Raw genomic sequence first — 22,495 nt, forward strand, 5'->3', positions numbered from 1 at the left:
ACATTACTATGTCAATCTGTCTGGTACAAATAAACATGCAGATTAGGAACAGGAGTAGGCCACGTGTTCCCTTGAGCCTGTTTTTGCCATTTCCAAAAATTATAATTTATCTGATTGTAACCTAAACTCCACACTGCCATCTGCCCAGGATAGCCTTTCCACCCCCATCTTATCAAGGAATCCCATTTGTTCCACTTTAACCTCAGAACAACTACCCACATTTAATAATTAAGATTTCGAAGTCCAGGTCACACAACATTGATAAAGATCATCTGCGATTTAAAAAAATCATATATAACTGTAATTTTTTTAAATGATTTGTTAGATTCTGTCTATTAAAATCTTTCCTTGACCTCACCTCTTCTCACCAGTATGACCTCCTTTTAGCCCCAAAACCTTCTGAGATCTTTACAGACCTAATTCTGACCACTTACCTTAAACACGGCAATTCCTCATTAAACCTCTCTCTCCTAGTTTTAAACGTATCTTTATAACAAAATTTTCTTACAAATGGCTTAAAGGTTATTGTTTATCAGTAACTGATTACTGGCCACAAATGAAAAGATGGACACGTATGAAATTCATGACAACGAGATCATTCAAACTCACAGGCAATCAGGTTGAGCCAATTCACGGGTCTAATTTGCAGTTCTCCCATCGATTTTGTGGGATTTTACATTTTTTGTCCAGGTTGTTCATGTTAAGACTTTATCAAAAGCCTTGCTAAAATCTACACTGACCACTGCAAATCCATTGCTGTCACCGACCCCTGCTGTTATCTTATTAAAAATTCAATAGTCAGCCATAACTGTCTCTTATAAAAACACTGTCAAACATGCTTGATTAAACGTCGCCTATTTCCTTCGCTCCATAGATGCTGCTGCACCCGCTGAGTTTCTCCAGCATTTTTGTGTACCTTCGATCTTCCAGCATCTGCAGTTCCTTCTTGAACACATGCTTGATTAATCTGTGCCTTTCCAAATTACGGTTTAAATTGCCTTCACAATAGATTCCAAAAACTTATTTCTACTGATGTTAAACTAACTGGCTTGCAATTATTTGTCTTCTCCCTTCCTCTTTCAACAAGCTATAATTTACCACTCCTCTAATCCTCTGGTGTCACTCCTGTAGCCAGGGTAGGATTGTGAACTTGCAGTCATAGCCACCGCAATTTCCTCCCTTCTTGCTTTTAACAGTTTGAACATACTTCATCCTTACTTATCCTTGAAGTACAGTTTTTGGAGATGTGGACTTGCTGACGAGGTTCTCCCTGATTCATGCCCCAAGCATTGAATAAAATGGGCACTATCTGGATGTCAGAGGAATTACTCCATCACTGGAGCGAATGTCTAGTGGCTTGACAGCCTATTACAGGGTACGGGTGGCATTGGAAAGGTGCAGTTGCAAGGGAAGAGGCAGGGAGTACAGAGAGGAGAAATAATATACAAGGAGTTTGAGGGGGAAAGGAGATTGAGGAGGATGATGTGATAGATGGAGGGTTGTGGTTATGTGAGAGTTGTAGCAGGAGTTTGTTGAAGAGCACATATACACATGTAGTTAGGGATCTGTGATGCATGTATACATGCACAAAGGGGTGAATGGGCAGGTGTCCATACAGGGCTTGGACCACTTGCCTTTGATCCACTCCCTTACCCTGACAAATATCTGTGGTATTTGTTGCATGATGGCCACCTCTGTTAAAATAATTTATGCAGAGGCAGCTTCTGCCCTGCGACAACAAGGAGCTGCCTCAAGGTATTAGCCCGGGAATTTTCAAGGAGGTATTTATAAATATGTTATTTAAACACAAGTAAAATACTTTAAGTGTTTTGCAAGTTGGAATTTTTAATGCAACCGACACTATAACAGGAAAGATTGAGGGATACTGTTTTCAACCAAGAATTTTTTTTATTGCTTTTGGAAGAATTAATTATAAACTATTTTAAAAAGACCTGAATCTGAAAAAAGACATCATATGATGGCAAAGAAATGAGAGTTCAGCAGACAGCTTTAATTGGAGAGATAACAAGTGGCAACTTGGCATGGTTGACAGCAGCTTTGTCTAAATCAGAGTTGAAGACCCACTGCAGCTTATGACTACTTGATCACGACCAACATTTCAGTGAGTTCAACGTTGTTGGAAATGCCAAAGTTTACCCCATAAAATGAATGTAATAGATTCCTGAATGTTAACCTAGCAGCCGAAATGTGTATGAAGAAACTGCAGATGCTGGTTTAAACCAAAGCTGGACACAAAATGCTGGAGTAATTCAGCGGGACAGGCAGCATCTATGGAGAGAAGGAATGGGTGACATTTCGGGTCGAGACCCTTCTTCAGTCTGATGTCAGGGGCGAGGGAGATAGATAGATAAGGAAGCGTGAAGGTGTGAAAACAGGGCAAAGGGAATGGAGTTCAAAGAAAATGTAGAATATATCATTGTTAGCTGGGAGAAGGTAACAACAATGCAAACAGAGATAAAATGTAGTTGGAAACAGTAAGACTGGTCGGAGAACTGGGAAGGGGGAGGGATGGAGAGGGAAAGCAAAGGTTACTTGAAGTTAGAGAAGTCAATGTTCATACCGCTAGGGTGTAAGCTGCCCAAGCAAAATATGAAGTGCTGTTCCTCCAATTTGTTAGAGCGAGGCCCAGTGCAAATTGGAGGAACAGCACTTCATATTGGGGGAGTTTAAGTGCCCAGCAACCAGGAAAGCAGGTAGTTTCAGGCAGTGAGCGCAGGTGTTCACTTAGTAGCTCCCGTTTTCCCCCCTTTGCCAATAGTATGATCAGCCACGGCCATAATTGAATGATGGGGCAGGCTTGAGGTGTTGGTAACTTACTCCTATATCCTTTGTACAATATAAATAGGACAGGTACTGATGCAACATTTATTTTACAATTTTATTAATAAAATAGTAATACCTCCTACATATTCACTGCAATCCAAAAGTTATTAATTGAGTGAAGGCTTTTGAGACATTTTGACAACATATGATAAATGCAAATATTTTTTCCTCCTATTTCAAGCAACGCCTCAAATGACAACCAATTAATTTGCATGTCTGGCAAATTGAGCATTTAATGTTCTACATAGGTTTGTTTGGATGGAGTTTCAGAACTTAAAATCAGTAAATCAAGGGAGCTGACCACTTGGTATGTCAAGTCAAGTCATCACATACACATACGAGATGTGCAGTGAAATGAAAAGTGGCAGGATTGTGCAAAAAAACTACAAAACAGAATGGAACAATCACATATTCACATATTACATATTTGTGGGAAGAAGAAAAAAGAAAAAAAGAGCAATTTAAAAAATGTATAGGTGGATATAGGTTCCAGCGAGGCAATATTACGTGAGACAAACTGACAATAAAACAGAGCACTGGGAGCATTCTGATTTGTGGAGGATGCTACATTATCTTTTGAGTGGTGGTGTGATGGCTTTACTGAATGCATATCCAGTGACATTGACATGTGTGGATGGTCACACCCACTGTGCCTCTAGGCCACGATGCGATTCAAAGAATAATTCTTCAGTCACTATGAGGAGGCAATTCAGCAGGATGCGGGCTATGATAATCCATGCGATACATAGCAGGGGACCTCTCTATAGATATAATCTGTAGATACCATTGTCAGATTTGCCTCCATTCTTTGCCTCCCTAATAAAGGCACCATTCTGATAAATCTTTAAGAAGGAACTGCAGATACTGGAAAAATCGAAAGTAGACAAAAAATGCTGGAGAAACTCAGTGGCTGAGGCAGCATCTATGGAGAAAAGGAGTAGGCGACATTTCGGGTCGAGACCCTGAAGAAGAGTCTCGACCCGAAACATCGCCTACTCCTTTTCTCCATAGATGCTGCCTTACCCGCTGAGTTTCTCCAGCATTTTTTGCCTAATTCTGATAAATCTCCTCTGCACTTTTCTGAAGCCTCCAATGAATTGCTGGTGAAAAATGTCCAAGTTAGGATGGTGTGGGATCTGGAGGGGAATCTAAAGATGGTAGTATTACCATGCACCTGCTGCTGTTTGCCTTATTGCTGGCAGAGATTATGGGCTTGGGAGGTGCTGTCAGAATAGCCTGGGTGAGTAAGTGCAGTGCTTTTGTGGACAGTACACATCGCAGCTACAGGGCACTGGTGATGGAGGGAGTGAATGTTTCGGGTGGTAAGTGGGGTGCTTTGTCTTGAATGGTACCAAGCTTCTTATCTGGAATTGGGAGAAATATAACAGAAGTCCCAGTAACTGACTGAAAGTTGTCAAGGAATTATCCTTGAGCAACATGAGATCTCACAGCAATTGACAGTTTGTGTTTGCGTGGTGTTTTAGTTAAATGCAGTCTTTAAGTACACAAGTAAGCTTCGTGTTGGAAATGAAGAAAAAACTATATGACAGCTTGTTTTTTTATATCATTCTCAGTGACTTATCAACCTGACAGGGTACTCTGGCTGGTAGCCAAAAATACTTGGAACAAACCATTCACATATCAAAGTTAATAATTTGCTATTTGCTTTCTCCCTGCCCAAACTGACAGCTGGTATGTTTTTGATGTATGGTCGTCAAAGCAAATACTGATAAAATTGTCCTGTGGGCCTTTAGCAGCACATTCACTCGTTTCTCCCCATATTTCACTCACTGTGAGCGAGGCAGGCAGTCTTGACTCGACCTTCATGATGAAAAGTTGGAGCAGACAAGCATGTATGATCATTAAACCTTCAGAAACGCTTGAGTTCAAATGGTCATTGACAATGAATTATGTAAGCAATTGCACAGAACACATTCTTTACACATTGTTATTGTTTTTAAAGCAGGAATAAAGATGGCACAGAATATGAATATCTGTGAAATGGTGAAATCGCTGCAAGTCTAATGGTATTTTTGACAAATAGTGCAAGATGAAAATTAGGATAGATCATTAATACACGGTGGATGCACTTATTTCACCGTTTGTTTGCAGTTTCAATTTTCTACTTTAAAATATTTTTTTCCCATTTGAGATTTCTGTACAGCTAACAATTTGCACTTTGGTATTTATGCTGAAAATGCTGGTTTTTAAATCCATCCACTTGGAAATAAGTCAAGAATTTATCACTTTGTTTTCTGCCTGAAGGTATTTGACAATGTGGCCCCACATTATCTCGACTGCCTCCCACCAGACAAATACTGCTGTAAAGTGATGACATTCTGTGCAGAAATATGGGCTGGGGAAGCAAAGTCTATGGCATATCGCCTGTACAAAGTGCAGACTGAAGTTGCTATTTCTTGAAAAGGCTGAGAGATACAATTGCTTAATACATATATTTTGAAGGCTCCTCTGGTGAACCTGGTGTAATTAACCTGGTGAACCTACGCTGCACTCCCTCTTTTGCAATAATGTCCTTCCTCAAATTAGGAGACCAAAATTGCACACAATACTCCAGGTGCGGTCTTACCAGGGCACCTGTACAACTGCAGTAGGACCTCCTTGCTCCTAAACTCAAATCCTCTCGCAATGAAGGCCAACAAATTGGCTTTCTTGACTGCCTTCTGTACCTGCATGCTTACACTTGCAGTGGCTGATGTACAAGCACACCCAGGTCTCGTTGCACCTCCCCTTCTCCTAATCTGACACCATTCAGATAACAATCTGCCTTCCTGTCCTTGCCACCAAAGTGGATAACCTCACATTTATCCACATTATACTGCATCTGCCATGATTCTGCCCACTCACCCATCCTATTCAAGTCACCCTGCAGCCTCATAGCATCTTCCTCACAGCTCACACTGCCACCCAGCTTTGTATCATCCACAAACTTAGAGATATTACATTTAATTCCCTTGTCTAAATCGTTAATATATATTGTAAACAACAGGGGTCCCAGCACTGAGCCTTGCGGCACCCCACTAGTCCCTGCCTGCCATTCGGAATAGGACCTGTTAATTCGTACTCTTTGTTTCCGGTCTACCAACCAGTTCTCTATCCATGTCAATCCACCCCTCCTCACCTGGATCTACCTATTGCATGCAGCTCTTGCCACAACCCACTCACTTTTAAATCAGAAGGGTTCTAACAAAAATGTTCCCTATCTATTTCCTCCACAAATGTTGCCTGACATGCTGTTTTCCTGCAGCACTTTCTGTTTTGCTGCCACTTTCAATGACATGCATCTGCACTCACAGCCCCCCTTGCACCATATCCTAGTAGAACAGTATCATTACAGTCGACCCTCTGAAGAAGGTCTTGTCTTGAAACGTCACCTATCCATGTTCTCCAGAGAGGCTGCCTGACCGGCTGAGTTACTCCAGCACTTTTTCTTTTGTGTAGTAACCAGCATCTGCAGTTCTTTGTTTCTACTACTTGTGCAAACTCTATTACTCGGGAATCTCTTATTCGGTTATAGCGGACAATCGCCAATTCCGCATCACCCCCCCCATGGTCTGTTATAACAAGGGTTATCTGTGATTCCATGTTGCCTCTTTTCATTCTTCCGACAAAATTCATCACCTCGCGTTTCTCAGCTTTAAACTCCTTCAGCTCTACAGTTGCCCATTCAAGTGGGCTGTTTACACCCTGCTGCAGTCTATCACTACCCTTCTCACAGTTTTTGACACTGCCAAGGTGTGAGCCAAACTGCTAAGGGTTTTTTCTCCATTGTAATTCCAGAGCAGTTAGCAGTGGAGTCAAATTTCTAGGACTAAGAGTCCACAGACATGTTTCTGTTGTGTGTTTGCCATCAAAAATGTTCAGACAAATTTATACTGCATTCTTTGATTCATAGGTTATTGAACATCAAACCATTCAGCTCGCTATAATTCTCTTGTTCGTTTTAACGTTTATTTGGACTCACCAATACTGTAGTTTGTGGGGGTACTTGCATCCTAGAATCTTTCCATTGATTTAATGAGATCCCGCACATCTGATATGCATAACCCCATAAAGCAACATCTTGGCTGGTACACTGAGCGCAGTACACAGCTTGCAATGATACTTACACCATTAGAAATCTCAGGCCAGAGTGAATTGCCAGAACCCATCAGCGAAACTGATCCATAAACTGAATCATATAACTCGCTCACAACAGGAGCGAAAGGAAAAACATGGGACTTCACGTGGCAAGGACATATGATTTGAACCAAGATAACTCCTTATGAGTGGGCTTTATTTTCACGAAAGTTATGAAATGTGGCAGAAGAAACAGAGACGGGATGAAAAGAAAATCTTTAGCACAGCAAATTTCAGAATGCACTTTGAAAAAGTGGTGGAAGCAGATTGAACTGTAACGTTCAAAATAACAATGGGTCCATAATTCAAAATAAAGGAACTCAAGCTTTGGAGAAAGTGCAGAGTGGGGAAGAAATGGAGTCCCCTCCCAATATTGGTCCCTTTGGCACACCCTAGCCCCCCCCCCCCCCCCCTCTCCCCCCACATTGTTACCATGCTTCACCTGCTTTCATCAGATTTCATCCACCTCTCAGACTGTGTCACTATATCCATCTCCCTTACCTGACTCCATTGCCAATCAACCACTCCTCAGCTCAATACACCTGTCACTGGCAGCGCTTGCCCCATCCCTCCCCTTCGCCTCTTTATACCAGCTATCTCCCCTCTCCTCTCAGTCCAGATGAAATGTCTCAATCCAAAAGATTGTCTGTCCATCTCCCTCCACAAATAACCAGCTGGCTTCCCCCGGCAGTTTGCCTGTTGCTCCAGATTCCAGCATCTGCAGTCTCTTGTGTGCTCTCCAGCCTGCTGTTGCTATAACCCAGTCTATATAACCTTATCCTGATAAATAACTAGGGAGGTGGTGGTGGGGGAGGCGAGTTTGGGAGGAGGCAGAGGAAACCAGGAAAACAAATGTAGGCCCTGGGGAGCAACCTACCCTCTTCTTGGCTAAGAGAGGCATGATTATTCCACTAATGACCGATAAAGAGGAAAAACTACTGAAATGGATTAGGGGTGTTGAAGGTTTTAATTTTATGTTCCTGTGGCAATTGCTTGGCTAACATCTGACAACAGCTTGCAGCAGTGGAAACCGTGAAGGAGAATACATTTGAAGATAAGCTCATCTTTGCTGCAGTTGGACTTTAGTCCTCCTTAAGAGATGGTTGGTTTTATTTTTAATTCTGCTTCAAAACACATCATCCTAAGGGCAAAATAATCTCAACATTATCCAATATTGTATCCAATATTGCCCAGCTTTCTATATTTTCTTTAAATGTTACCAAGTTTACTGGTGAAGTATGAAATTCTTGTTTAAGGACAAGAATAGGATCACACAGCTTGGAATCAACCCAAGGTTGGATTTCCAGCTGACCATTGGCTTTTCCAGTGCTTTGGTGTGAAAGGCATCTCTCACTCAATATCACAAAGACCATTAAAAGTACCAAGGACAACAATGAGAACTGATCCCATCTGTGCAACATCAGTAGGTTGCTCCTCAAAATGATTTTGAAGATTCCTACTTATTTCCATTCCCTATGTTTAACTAATCACAGGATAAAAATGTCTCTTCCCTTACATGCAGCTGAATAAATTATTCTCTTTTCCTGTATCATCGAGCACAGAAACAGTCCCATTGGCCCACCATGTCCATGGTGACATTATTGCGAACAATGTTTTGTAAGGTTGCAACATAACGTCCCAATTCTTATATTTTATGTCAGAGGTGAAATGAGGACAAAAGGATGTCAGGAAGAAAAGTGAATAAAATGTAAAGCTGGAGGGAGGAATAGTGAGCGGAAGAGGCAGAGGGGATAAAAGGGAAGTGGAAGGCTCAAAGTAAGGAGAGTGGGGAATGAGCAGCAGGAAGGGGGCAAGGAATAGGGTGACTAAGGTAATGGGAAATAGTTGTGCACATGGCAGGGGGGGTGGCTTGACTGGACTACTGCAACTCACTTCTCCTTGGCATCAGCTCCACTAACATCAACCGACTCCAACTGGTCCAGAACGCAGCCGCCCGACTCATCACCCACACCAAATCCTGGCATCACATCACTCCAGTCCTCAAACAACTTCACTGGCTTCCCATCTCCCACCGGATCAACTACAAAATCCTGATCCTCACCTACAAAGCCCTCCACCATCTGGCCCCCCCATATCTCACTGACCTCCTCTCCCCCTACCAACCCTCACGGTCCCTCAGATCCACATCAGCCGGTCTCCTCTCCATCCACAAGACCAACCTCCGCAGTTCTGGGGACAGAGCCTTCTCCAGGGCAGCTCCCAGGCTCTGGAACTCCCTCCCTCAACTGATCTGCAATTCCGTGTCCCTCACCATCTTCCAGTCCCGCCTCAAGACCCATCTCTTCACCTCTGCCTATCCTTAGCCCCACGTCCCCCTCCCTTTTCATCTGTGCATTAATTGCCTCATATTGTGTTTCATATTGAATTCTGTCTTTACTTTGTGTACTAGTCATGTCTCTACTATTTATTTCATTCCCCTTACATGTTTTTCCTCTACCTGCTAAATTTTTGTAAGGTGTCCTTGAGACTCTTCAAAGGCGCCCATAAATAAAATGTATTATTATTATTATTATTATTATTATAAGAAGGTGGGGGGGGGGAGGGGGGGGAATTGACGGCTCTACTTGAAATTGGAGAATGCAATGATCATGCCATTGAGTTGTAGGCTAACTAAGCAGAATATGGGAGGATGTTCTACCAGTTTGCATATGGCCTCACTCTGGTAGTAGAAGAAGTTGAGGACTAAATGGTTGGTATGGGAAGGGTAATCAGAGTTAAAATAGTTAGCAACCTGGAGCTTCAGCAGGCCTTGGCAGATAAAGTGCAAGTGCTTGGCAAAATGGTCAGAGTAAGAAATAATGAGCCAGCTAGGGCAGACTGAGTTTGTGGATTTTGGGAAGGAGATAGAAACAGGAAGTATGGAGTTGGGTAACTATAAGGTTAGAAGCTGTGGAGGGGAGATTGCCAGAAACGATACGATCTGTGATGATTTAAGAGATGGTGGCTTGGTGTTCCTCAGTGAAGTCAAGGTCAAGGTGCACAAATGAGGAGGTGTCGAGAGCTGACGTCTGGCCTCTTCATGGTAGAGGTCAGGATCCCGTGGTGTACCACTGGTCATAGAATTCCAATCAGAAAAGCATCCCTCCGCCATTGTGCACTGCAAGGTAATTTTGAAGCCAATGAGCTAGTTCGCCTTGGATCCCATGCACCTTAACCTTCTGGACTATCCTATCATGCTGGACCTTGTCAAAAGCTTGAAATTGGCATGGGTTTATTATTGCCACAGTTGCTGATATACAGGGAAAACCTTCTTCCAGTGGTCTGGGATATCCTGTGGTCATTACACGCGCTCTCTTTTTCCCCTGTAAAATGTTGTTATACGGAATGCTGTAGTTATGTTCTGTCTCTGCTGCTTGAGTTGCCAACTCTCAATCCCTCCAAATGAGCCTAATGCCCTTGTCCCACTTAGGAAACCTGAACGGAAACCTCTGGAGACTTTGCGCCCCACCCAAGGTTTCCGGTGCGGTTCCCGGAGGTTGCAGGTAGTGGAAGCAGGTAGGGAGACTGACAAAAACCTCCAGGAACGTCCGGGAACCGCACGGAAACCTTGGGTGGGGCGCAAAGTCTCCAGAGGTTTCCGTTCACGTTTCCTAAGTGGGACAGGGGCATAACTGTCCCACGCTTCTTCTGTATCTTCAGCGCTCCAGAGGGCCATTGACAACGCCCAGAGGATTGTCGGATGCCCTCTCCTTACCTTGGAGGACTTACACAGTTCCCGCTGCATCAAAAAATCCCAGAGTATTATAAAGGACATTTCCCACCCCGGACACTCCCTGTTTGAACTGTTACCGTCAGGCAGACGGTACAGATCTACAAGGACAAGGACAAACAGACTTAAAAACAGTTTTTACCCCACTGCTATAAAGGCACTAAATGTAGCCGCCAAGGAACGCAGGGGCGATACATACATACATGAAATCGACAGAAGGATGTAGGGCTGGGTGTTTATGCGTGCTATTTTTATGATATTTATTTTAGTTGTTTATCTTTTTAAATATTTTACCTTGTATGTATCGTTAGCTTTTAGAAATGTTTGAATGGTGCACTGACTGGCTGACATTTTACAATTTCGTTGTACATGGTTCATGTTACAATGACAATAAAGAAACTATTCTATTCTATTCTATTCTATTTATGTGTGATCCATCCTCACAGGTCAGCCTCTAAACATTGGCAATCATCTCTTGGTACAATTCTGGACTGTATCTTTGGATTTAACAGGAAGACATAAGCGATAAGGTACAAGGTAAAAGAACACTGTGTAGATTCAGGAAGAGAGCAGTAGCTGGAGTTATTGTAACAGTGAGAAAGGGAATGAGGAAATAGTTAATAAAATTCAGAAAATTACATAGACAGAAAGGATAAAATTACAAAATGTGAAAGAGTGGGAGAGTTGCCAATTTTCATTTGTTTAGAGGTAAAAAAACATTGGTAAAATATTGTATAATGTAATTTAACAAAGTGTTTTCCACGGGTGAACATTGAGTGTGTTTACCTTAAATGGATGAGTTGGCAAGTATGCACACCTCTTAGTAACATGTTGGGACAACACAATGCTGTGTCATCCAGTGCAGCTGGATATAGTGCTATTTCCCTTCTAGCAAATTCCAGATGTCAGGCACATTTACACCAAACAACAAATAGGCACTTTCAAACTAGGAGGGAACAGCTGGCCCAGGAACAGAGCTGCTTGGCAACTGAAAGCAACACATGGATGCTGAGAAATGTTTGAGCTATAACTTAATGGGGCAGTCAAGAAAAATAAAAGCTTTGTGTGATTCACTGCAACTCAAGCCTTAGATTACATTCACTTGACCATTGACGGCTGAAATAAAATTTCCTTCTATTTTATGTAACAATGCTTTCTCTGGAAAACCAACAAACAAATAATATTAATGGATAAATCACAGCTATTTTTATAATATCAAAATAAAAAAAAAGGAAAACCACAAAACTTCCTATAGCTCTTGAACCAACATAAAAGCAAGTTCTTGTTCAGTAAAAAGCACAAGATTGGAATTGACCCTGCAGAACGCAACAACTTCCCTAGAATAGCCTCAGTAAGTTTTGATATATGGTAGATGTCACTGATGACGACAGCACAAATCATGAGAGAAGGAAAAGCACTGCTACATTCAATATTTCTAGTCAGGAACCAGCTCGAACCGAATGAAGGAAAGACAAAGTGAAGGGAGGTTCTGCTTCCTGCATTTTTCATGTTGACAATTGTTCTCTTCATGAGGCATTTTTATATCATGGCTTTTCCATTTCATTTCCCCATTTTTTCCAGATACTAGATTTCTGCAAACTTCTTGAAAATCCTATCCAATTAGTCCCAATCCCTGTCTATTCCAACACCACACTTTCTTGCAGCACACAATAAAATGTTGAAAACATAAGCAGACTATTGCACTTGGAATGAACACGATTGAGCTGCTGGTCTAGAGTTCAATATTAATCAGCTGGGACACCACATAAATGTAATAACATTGGTATGATAGAACAGCATTACTAGTGGGATCAGTAACAGTAAACACTTGAAGATGTTGTACATGGTGTGTTATAAAAGGTTATTTTTACTTTCAATCCCCATAGTTGCCACATACTGCTATAATTTCTCAGAACTGATAACAGTGATCAAAAAAGTACCTTGGCTACAGTCATAATTACAGTTATATAAAGTGAAGAAAAGTGTGATCCTGGGAGAAAGCAAAAGCAAACTATAGTTTTGGAGGTAACGATTGCTATCCATGTGAGCAACAGCATTAGAACATAAGAAATATGTTATAATTGTCAGGTTCTGATTCACATAATGGAAATGTCGAACACTAGAGGGCACAGCAATAAGGTGAAAGGGGGAAAGTTAAATGGCGATATGCGAGGCAAGTTATTATTTTTTTTACACAGAGAGTGGCGATGGCAGCACCGCATGGCCAGGGGTGGTGGTGGAGGCATATACGATAGTGGCGTTTTAGATAGGCACATGGAGTGCAGGGAATAGAGGGATATGGATCATGTACAGGCAGATGAGATCAGTTTAACTATGCATCATGTTCAGCACAAACATTGTGGGCCAATGAGCCAGTTACTGTTCTGTTAAATAGGACCAGAAGTCGGCCATCAGTCCCTTTGCCCCTGCATGCCATTGATAAAAATCACAGTTGATCGCCTACCTCTACAATATCCCCCATTACGATGGACGTTATTGCATCTAGTAAATGTTATTGTTAACTGAAAAATCACACTGGTCATAATTTGTTTACATTTTAACTCACCAAAATTAGTGGATCGATTTGCCAGACTGGTATAAGAAGGTCCTCCAGGTGAAGATGTGGACACAGGACTGGAAAGGGGACTGAAGGTAGCTGGGTCTGCAGGAAAACTATGACTTGATCCCATGGCAAAAGGTGGTGACTGTCCTTTACTGGATTGGGAGGCCACTTGCTGAAAAAAGATAATGCCATTTTAAAATTGCAATTACTTCATCTCAATAGACATAAGTACTGACAAATTTCATTGAATCAAAGCCCCCCAAAAAAATATTTAAGTGGCAAGGATCATTAAATGGTATACCAAGACAAAATTGTGAACTGAGCATAATGCAGCTCTGACTCATCCACAAGATAGAATAACATAGGCACAAAAAATTCAATGCAAAAATGAGCCAGAGATTATATTTTAAAATAATATTTTCAATGTTTGGTACAAATCTAATCCCTGGTAGTGAACCTGCAACACTTTTAAGTATCTCAACCCCACATATTTTTGTTTTGACTGTGCAGATGGTTTTAGTTATTCCCAGGAGTTGGTGGGTACATTGCAATTTTTACAAGAAGGCTTGGAGAATATCCTTGAAATATTTATTCAATTAATCTGGTAATCTATTACAGAATGGAGAGCAACAGGTTTAAACGATGAGAGCAGCCACACCACAATATATAACATTTTTTTACCTCACTAGAGCTTTGGATTCTGTCAGTCAACAAGTACTGTTCAATACCTCCTCATTTATCGTATAACTTAGAACAAGGCAGCAGACATTGCAGACCCTTCAGCCCACCATGTCTGTGCCAATCAGATGCCAATCTAACTAATCCCATTAACCTGCACATGGTGCATATCACTCAAGCCCCCCCCACCCCTCCCTCGTTTATGTATCTGTATAAAATACCTCTTAAATATTGCTATCGTATCTGCCACCACTACCTTCCTTGGCAGTGTACTCCTTGCACTCAGTCAAGGGAAAACAATCTCTCCTCACTGGCTGTCCCTTGGTAAAGAAGACTGACTTATGGATAACTGTATATACAAATAATATCTCAAAATATTACATTCAAACATCTGACGTATGTCTACATGTTCTTTCCTGTAAACAGCATAACTAGTTTCCTCTCTCTCCCCACTTTTAGCAATTAATCTCTCTTATCAGTTTTATGTCCTTTAGATGCCATTCATTCTAATACTGTGGAGGTAGTTACCATATTGATTTTCTTTGTACATTAAAAAAAATGGAAATATCAACTTATGGGCAAGTGGATGGATTAGTCTGCATCGGCAAATCCTGGTGAACCCTTTCTGAACCCTCCACACAATACTCCAAATGTGGCCTAACCAAAGTATTGTATAGCTGCAACGTGATCTCCAGACATTTATATTCAGAGCTCTAACTTACTTCTGTTGCCAGAGAGCTATGGACTTGCACTCCATGATCCCTGTGTACTTCAAACCTCCTAAGGGTCCTGTCATATATTGTATACTTTCCTCGGGAATTTGACTTCCCAAAGTGCCTCACCTCTCACTTGCCAGATTCAACCTCATCTTGTTAAGCACCAAATTATAACAGGAACTTGCAGCAGAAACATTGTTTAAAATAATTCTTAGAGCCAGACTGGATAAATTAGGTCATCTTCTTCCTTATCTGTGAAGCCAGAGGGAAAAGGAAGGAATGATGTCAGGATTTTGACGGTTGCAGGTATACAAGGAACCACCCAACATCACCACAGGCGGCCCTAGTTTTATTGGAGGCGTCAATCTGTTTCAGACAACTGCACTTGTGTAAGAAGTGTTGCCAACTAATGCCACAGAACAAAATGCAAGCATAAATTAAACATAAATAAGTGAAAACACTCATTAGGTCAGGCAGTATCTGGAAGGAGACAGACAAAATGAGTAGGAAGGAACTGTAGATACTGGTTCTGTGGAAGGAGAAACAATGTTTCCGGCTGACGATCCTTTGTCAAAACCGGGAAACAGAGGAAACATGTTAGTTTTAAATTGCAGAGAGTGGAGGAGCGGTCAATAAAGCAATGTGGATATCACTGATGAGGTGAGCCAAGGCTGCCAGGAGGTGTGGATGCAAATTAAGTCATCCAGTGGGGAAGTTCATGAGAATGGCTACACAGCAAGAAAATATTGACGCAGGAATATAGAACCTCTGATATGAGGGCAATTAGAGAGTGAACAGAAATTAAAGAATGTAAAAGCAGTTTTTTTTTGCTGTAAGAAATGATCGGCAGATCAGATGGTGATAATGGCCAGCACAATGGTGCAGCGATAGTTGCTGCCTCACAGCGCCAGAGACCTGGTTTCAACCCTGACTACAGGTGCTATCTGTACAGAGTTGGTATGTTCTCCCTGTGACCGCGTGGGTTTTCTCCAGGTGCTCCGGTTTCCACCCACATTCCAAAGACGTGCAGGTTTGTAGGTTCACTAGCTTCTGTAAATTGTCCCTAATGTGTATGATAGAACTAGACTACGGGTGATCATTGGTCAGTACAGACACAGTGGGCCGAAGGGCCTATTTCCATGCGATATCTCTACACTACACTAAACTAAACTAAATGTATTGAATATTAGATAAATGATCTGCAGTAGAACTGGCTCATTCTGACGGAAACAGAAAATGAGTTATCCGAAGTTGGAGCATTTTCATACTGAGTTCAATAAGGCTGCAATATTCCCAGAAAGAAGATGAGTTGCTGTTTGTCAAGCTAACATTGATTCTTGCTACAACAGTGTAGGCGGTCAGAGAAGGATACATTCGAGGGGGAGTGGCAGGCACAGAATCTCAGGTACACGAAAATGCTGGAAAAACTCAGCGGGTGCAGCAGCATCTATGGAGCGAAGGAAATAGGCGACATTTCGGGCCGAAACCCTTCTTCGGCCCGAAACGTCGCCTATTTCCTTCGCTCCATAGATGCTGCTGCACCCGCTGAGTTTCTCCAGCATTTTCATGTACCTGAGATCTTCCAGCATCTGCAGTTCCTTCTTGAACACAGAATCTCAGGATTGTTCCGGTGGACCAACAACAGTTGCTCTGTAAGGTGTTCCCCCAATCTACGTTTGTTTTCTCCAATACAGAAGACACCACATTTTGAAAACGGAATGTAATACACTAGATCGGAAGTAGTGCTCGTAAATCGTTGCTTCACACGGAAAGACTGTTTTGATCTATGCATGATGAGAAGAGATGCATGCATCTGATGTGATCGCACTAGAAAGTACTGTTGGAATAAGTGTGGTGGAAACAGAAGAGTGAACCATGGATTTGTGAAGGAAATGGTCCCTTCAGAATGCTGAAAGGGCAGAGAGGCAGAAGCATCAGACACTGGAATGACAAAGTTGGTTGAAAGTGCGAAGGATGATTACCTGAGTGTAAAGGCTGATGTGATTGGAAGTGAGGAGCAGATGTCTTTCTTCTTGTTTTGTCCAGGAGGGAGGGAGGGAGGGAGGAAGGGTGTGTGTGCGTGTGCGTGGAGGAGGGAAGCAGTAAGAAATATATGAGATTACATAGAAAACTGGTGCAGGAGTAGGCCATTCGACCCTTCGAGCCAGCACAGCCATTCAATATGATTATGGCTGATCATCTAAAATCAGTACCACATTCCGGCTTTTTCCCCCCTATCCCTTGATTCCCTTCGCCCTAAGAGTAAATCTAACTATTTAAAATTTTCTGTCGTGTTCTGTCAACATTGGTAGGAAGGAACTCACGGCTCAGGAAGAATGAAGCCCCAAAGCCACAATCTAATGTGCTACGGCGGTTCATAGCATTGCAGTTCTCCTTGAAATGCAATCACTTTGCAGTAGAGAAAATCAGCAAACATTATATGTGGAGCAAAATCTCACTTACAGCAGCATGATAATTATCAGACATTAGTGATATTTAATGACAAATAAATAATTATAACATTCCCCACAACACAAGGGATCAATCTCTTACTCTTCTTCAAAATAGTGTCTTCTGATCTTTTACATTTGCAGGCCAGAGTTTTATATCTAATCAGAGAACTAGCACTTTTGAACAGCTGAACATACTCCTACTGCAAAGGAATGTCACCCTAGATTTTTGTACCCAGCATTCTGGAAAGGGAACTGAACATGCTCCCTTAAAAATGGACTAGTACCAATTGAACCAATGTGGACTCTGGTGATACCCTGGTGTGTTCAAACTTGGTGGGATTAAAACAAATACAAGGAAAAAAACGTATTCAGTGTCAGTAAAGCCAAAGTCCGTGGAGAAAATTTGTTGGGAATTAAAATCTATCAGTTACATTTTTCCAGCCAGGATGTGATCCACAAGGAAATAAACTGGGATGTGAACTTTCCTTCTGGTTTTTTTTGTGTTTATCCAGGAAGCACCATAACAAAAGTTTGAAAAAATTTCCAGAATGACCACCTTATTCAGTCTAGTACATTCTGTACTTCACACTGGTGTCCTGCTGGGCTGGGCCCGAGGGAGGAACGGCACTCCCGTCGGAGTGGCCCAGCCCGAGGGAGGAACGGCACTCCCGTCGGAGCGGCCCAGCTCGAGGGAGGAACGGCACTCACGTGAGGGCGATCCGGCTCGGGGCTGGAACAGTGCTCCGGTGGCTGGAACGGCGTTCTGGCGGCTATGACCTGAGTCCGGGGTTCAGCCGCGGGCCAGCGGCTGCATCCGTTGGACTGGAGGGCGGCAGCTTCGACCACCCCGGGCCGCGGTGTTTGAGCCGGCCCGTTCGCTGGGTTCGGTGAGCCGCGGGACTGTTTGTGCCATCGCCCGGTGGGGAATCGCCTCAGCGCAGAGGGAGAAGAGGAGGGAAGAGACTGCAGCTCTAAGATTTTTGCCTCCACCACAGTGAGGAGGTGCTTGGAGGACTCACTGTGGTGGATGTTAATTTGTGTTTATTGTTGTTTATTATTGTATGATTGTATGTATGACTGCAGGCACGAAATTTCGTTCAGACCGTAAGGTCTGAATGACAATAAAGGTATTCAATTCAATTCAATTGTCATTGGCCTCATTTATGCTAAAGGGCTGAGTATCAACCTTGGGATATTGATGGACAGGGGCACGAACGATCAGGGCGTCACCGAGAATGTCTCTGACTGTCAGAATCCACCCATGATATATGCTTGGAATTTTCAAAACTGGTATTATCGTGCTTGGTCTCATCTCTAATCTCTCTTGGACCTTCCCAAGTGCTTTCACATAGTGCGATGACCAGAGCTGCACTCTTTAGAACTGTGGCACAATTGGAATTTTGTACAGTTCCAGCATGACTAGTCTCCCTTGTACTCCACATCTTTATCAATAAAGGCATGCAACTAAATGGCCATAATTTAATCAAGTCTTCTCCAGCACTTATCTATCCTCCCTAAATGCATTTTATATGCTTCTCTGGAATGAATTCAAAGGTTTCAAAGGTATTTTATTGTCACATGTACCAATTAAGTTACAATGATATGCAAATTACCATACAGCCGTTCGAAAAAAAGCAACAAGACACACAACTACATAAAAGTTAACATAAACATCCACCACAGCAGATTCCCCATGTTCCTCACTGTGATGGAATGCAAAAAAGTCAAAATTTCTTCCTTTGTATTCCATTTATTCATCTAATAGTCTATTGGTCTTTTCCTACTGGGTCTTTCTTCTTCACTATCAATACAAAGTCAATTATGGTTTTGCCTCCATGCTTCATAATCGTGGTCCATCTGATACAAAGTGATCTCCCTCGATCACTACCATCCAGTAGATCCAGTATTAACCATCATGGAGCGTTTTGAAAGACTGATAATGGCCCGCATCTTAAGCAGTCTTTTAGAAGATCTAGATCTCTTGCAAATTGCATACAGGATAACATCTGCTGTTAATTTTATTGTACCAAACTGAAGCAGTTCCGGGTAATTCCTGAGGCAGGAATTGATTTATACTGTAATCAACCTCTTGAAGCATCTATATCTTCTGCAATTAAGTGCTACTGGACAGTAGTAATTGAGGCAAGTGACCGTGCTTATTTTGGGCTCAGGTACAATAGATGTCCTTTTGAAGCAGGTGGAAACCTCAGATCACTCAGGAGCCAGAGGCTGAAGAAGTCCTTGAATACACCAGCCAATTGCCGCACAAGTCTTTAGCACAGCCCTATTCCTACCTGGACAATGAAACACTTAGAACCACCAAAGTTGGTCGTTGTCCTAAGAAAATGAGGGGTGAACACAATCCTGTCCTCATCAATATAACTGCTTTAGAGATGGTCAACAGCTTCAGGTTCCCAGGCATTCAGATCATCAGCAACCTAACTTTGTCTCTTCACACTGATCAGCATATTTACTTTCTTAGGCGACCGAAAAGATTCAGTATTTCCACAAGGATTCTCTTGAACTTCAACAGATGCGCCAAAGGAAGTATTCTGATGGGATGCATCTCAGCCCAGTATGGTAACTGCTTGGTTCTTAACCTGTTAAATCTGCAAAGATTGGTGAATGCAGCCCAGTCCATCACAGGCCCATCACTTCCTTCTATCCAGTCCATTTTGACAATGTGTTGCATGAGGAAAGCTGGAAGCATCATCACGGATGTCTGCCAACCTGGCTATTCTGTTTTGTTTTTGCTACCTTCTGAGAGAAGATAAGCTTGGACAATCTTGAAAGCTTGGACGTCCAAACTTTAAGAACAGCTTCTTCCTCATTGCTATCACTCCTGAACCAATCACCTCGTTCACACGTTTCCCACAGGTGCTGCCATGTACTCATACTCTTAACTCTACCTCATGGGTTATGCACAGGTAGATGGGACTAGCTTGGCAAGCCAGTTTGTTCCACCAGAGAACACGAGGGTGAGCTGCCTTCTCCAACTTTTATGCTTTATTTTATTTTATGCTTTCTAAGATAGTACTGAGAAATGTTACAGAGGTAGTGTGGTTTTTGAATATAGGGTAAATCCCTGAAATTCCTGCCAATAGCACTAATAGGTCTGCAGCCATTCAAGAACAAAGCTCATCCTCACTGACCTATTTGTATGGATATCCTGTAAAAAAAAATAGAATGCCTAAAATCTTGGTTGTGGAGTACTGCCAATGTGGCGAGAGTATCTTTTCTACCAGTGCTTCAGTCTTAGAAAGCATAAAAAATAAAGCATAAAAGTTGGAGAAGGCAGCTCACCCTCATGTTCTCCGATGCAAAAAAAAACAGTGGTCTTGCCCATACATTGAAATATGATAAAAAATACAAAACCCAAACAACTGAGTTATTGCCACTATGACAAGTGATGAATAATCTATTCAAACCTCAGATCTCCATATTAAAAATTAATTGAAACCTTCTCAAGTCTGCAAATGATCAATCTATGGAACCAGTTATTTTGGGAAACAATACAAGTTGTTAGTATTGATTCAGGCAAATGCCAATTAGATAGACTTTTTTCAGAAATTAACATTTTGAGATTTCATACACGAATAATCTAGTTAGCGTGGATTCTAGTTTGGCAAGCTCTGGGTCACGATTCCCAAAGCCTTCTGGCTATTTTCCTTGCCTCATGGCTGGGTCTATTGTAGCATTGAAAATCAATCAATTCACACAGAATCAACAGAAGGCCTTTCAGGCCAGTATGACCACATCAACAGGAAAAAAACATTTATTCAGGTTATTCCCTTGTACATTATTGTTCCTCAATTATTCAAAAGGTCATTTTAAAATGGAAAGAGGGTCTCTTCCTCTACCACTATATTCACGCAGAGTTCCAGAGCATCAGTTTCTCCCGTTCCCCGCTAATCCTTCCACCAATTCACATATATCTATGTTTCTGGTTATTGACCTCTCTGCTGCAGGAAGTAGGTCTTTCCTGTTTAATCTGTCTAGGCCGGTTGTACATACTTTAAGACACTTCAATTAAATCTCCTCAGTTTTTGTTCGAGAGAAAACAAGAACACTCAGCATATCTCACCTTGTAACTAAAATTTTCCAGCCCTGCTGTAACACCTAATGCATCTCCTTCTCTTGCTCCATCATATTCTTGATTGTCATAATTAACCGATAACATTATTGTATTACACAATGAACAGTGAAGATGAAAATTTGTTCCAAAAAGATCAGCTATCTCTGGGTGTTGAGTAGAATTATTCCCCAATCTCTTCTATAGAGGAGATTAATAATTTTTGTCTCTGACCATAAGGCGATAATCTCAACAGATAAATCTCTTCCAAGAATCTCAGAAAGAGCTATCGGAGAGCAATGCCTGATGAGTGGATTTTATAGGTGACATACTGTTATCATCACAGCTGCTCCATCGTACCCAGGTTTCAGTAAAACCACATTTACATTTTGTTTCTGAATATTAGAAAATGAATCCTATCATAGATGCACTTGCATATTAGATGTCACATTTATTGTGAATTGGATGAAACCCTAGACATTAGCCAGCCTCCACTAGCTCACAACAATGCCACTCTTTACACATGTACTCCGGTAGTGCATATTGTTAGGCTTTCCACGGTGAAGCTTTTGCAGTCATCTTTATGTAATGCAACCTTGGATGATTCTTTTCCAACATCAGCCTCCTAGCTAATGCTAATTACAGCACCTAAACAATTTAGCAGAGATTAGTGAGCCTGCTTCAAATTTAGTATTTTCCTGGCCTCAACACAGGTCATGCCTACCAATTGGGATATAGAGTAAGCAAGAATGCTTTAATTTGCAACATACTTTGGCTTATTCTCATTTTGAAATTACATTAATAATGAAAGGGTTGCTTTCCAAGGGTAGAGAGAATTCAATGTATGCTCCCTCATGACACCTGAAATAATACTCCATGTGTTTCTAAAATGAGAGACTGCAGTGGTTTGAAGTCAATAAAGCCTTATGTTTAAGTTAAGAAAAGTGTAGGGCAGCACAGCCTGACCAATGCAAATGGCAGTATCAATATACTGATCACTAATAAACACATAGGTAACTCAACAGTATAGACCTTATACAAAATTGCTGGGGAAACTCAGCGGGTGCAGCAGCATCTATGGAGCGAAGGAAATAGGCGACGTTTCGGGCCGAAACCCTTCTTCACCCGCTGAGTTTCCCCAGCAATTTTGTGTACCTTCGATATTCCAGCATCTGCAGTTCCCTTTTGAACAGTATAGAGTTTATGGCAGTATTGTTTGCATTTCAGCAAATCTCATTTTGAAGTGCAATGGTAAAGATTTGTTTCAAGGCCACTGCAAGTCTCGGCTCACGATCTAAACAG

General features: G+C 41.9%; 1 protein-coding gene across 4 annotated transcripts in view; it reads right to left on the reverse strand.

Moving 5' to 3' along the window:
* Window positions 1–22,495, reverse strand: part of arnt2 (aryl hydrocarbon receptor nuclear translocator 2) — a 143,590-nt gene that overhangs the window by 8,472 nt on the left and 112,623 nt on the right. For all 4 annotated transcript variants that reach the window (XM_033050488.1, XM_033050487.1, XM_033050490.1 and 1 more), the window contains one exon: window positions 13,278–13,446. In XM_033050488.1, the coding sequence (XP_032906379.1) occupies window positions 13,278–13,446 (169 nt within the window). The remainder of the gene's footprint in view (window positions 1–13,277; window positions 13,447–22,495) is intronic.

This window comes from Amblyraja radiata, chromosome 34 (genome assembly GCF_010909765.2).
Source record: "Amblyraja radiata isolate CabotCenter1 chromosome 34, sAmbRad1.1.pri, whole genome shotgun sequence".
Taxonomy (NCBI): domain Eukaryota; kingdom Metazoa; phylum Chordata; class Chondrichthyes; order Rajiformes; family Rajidae; genus Amblyraja; species Amblyraja radiata.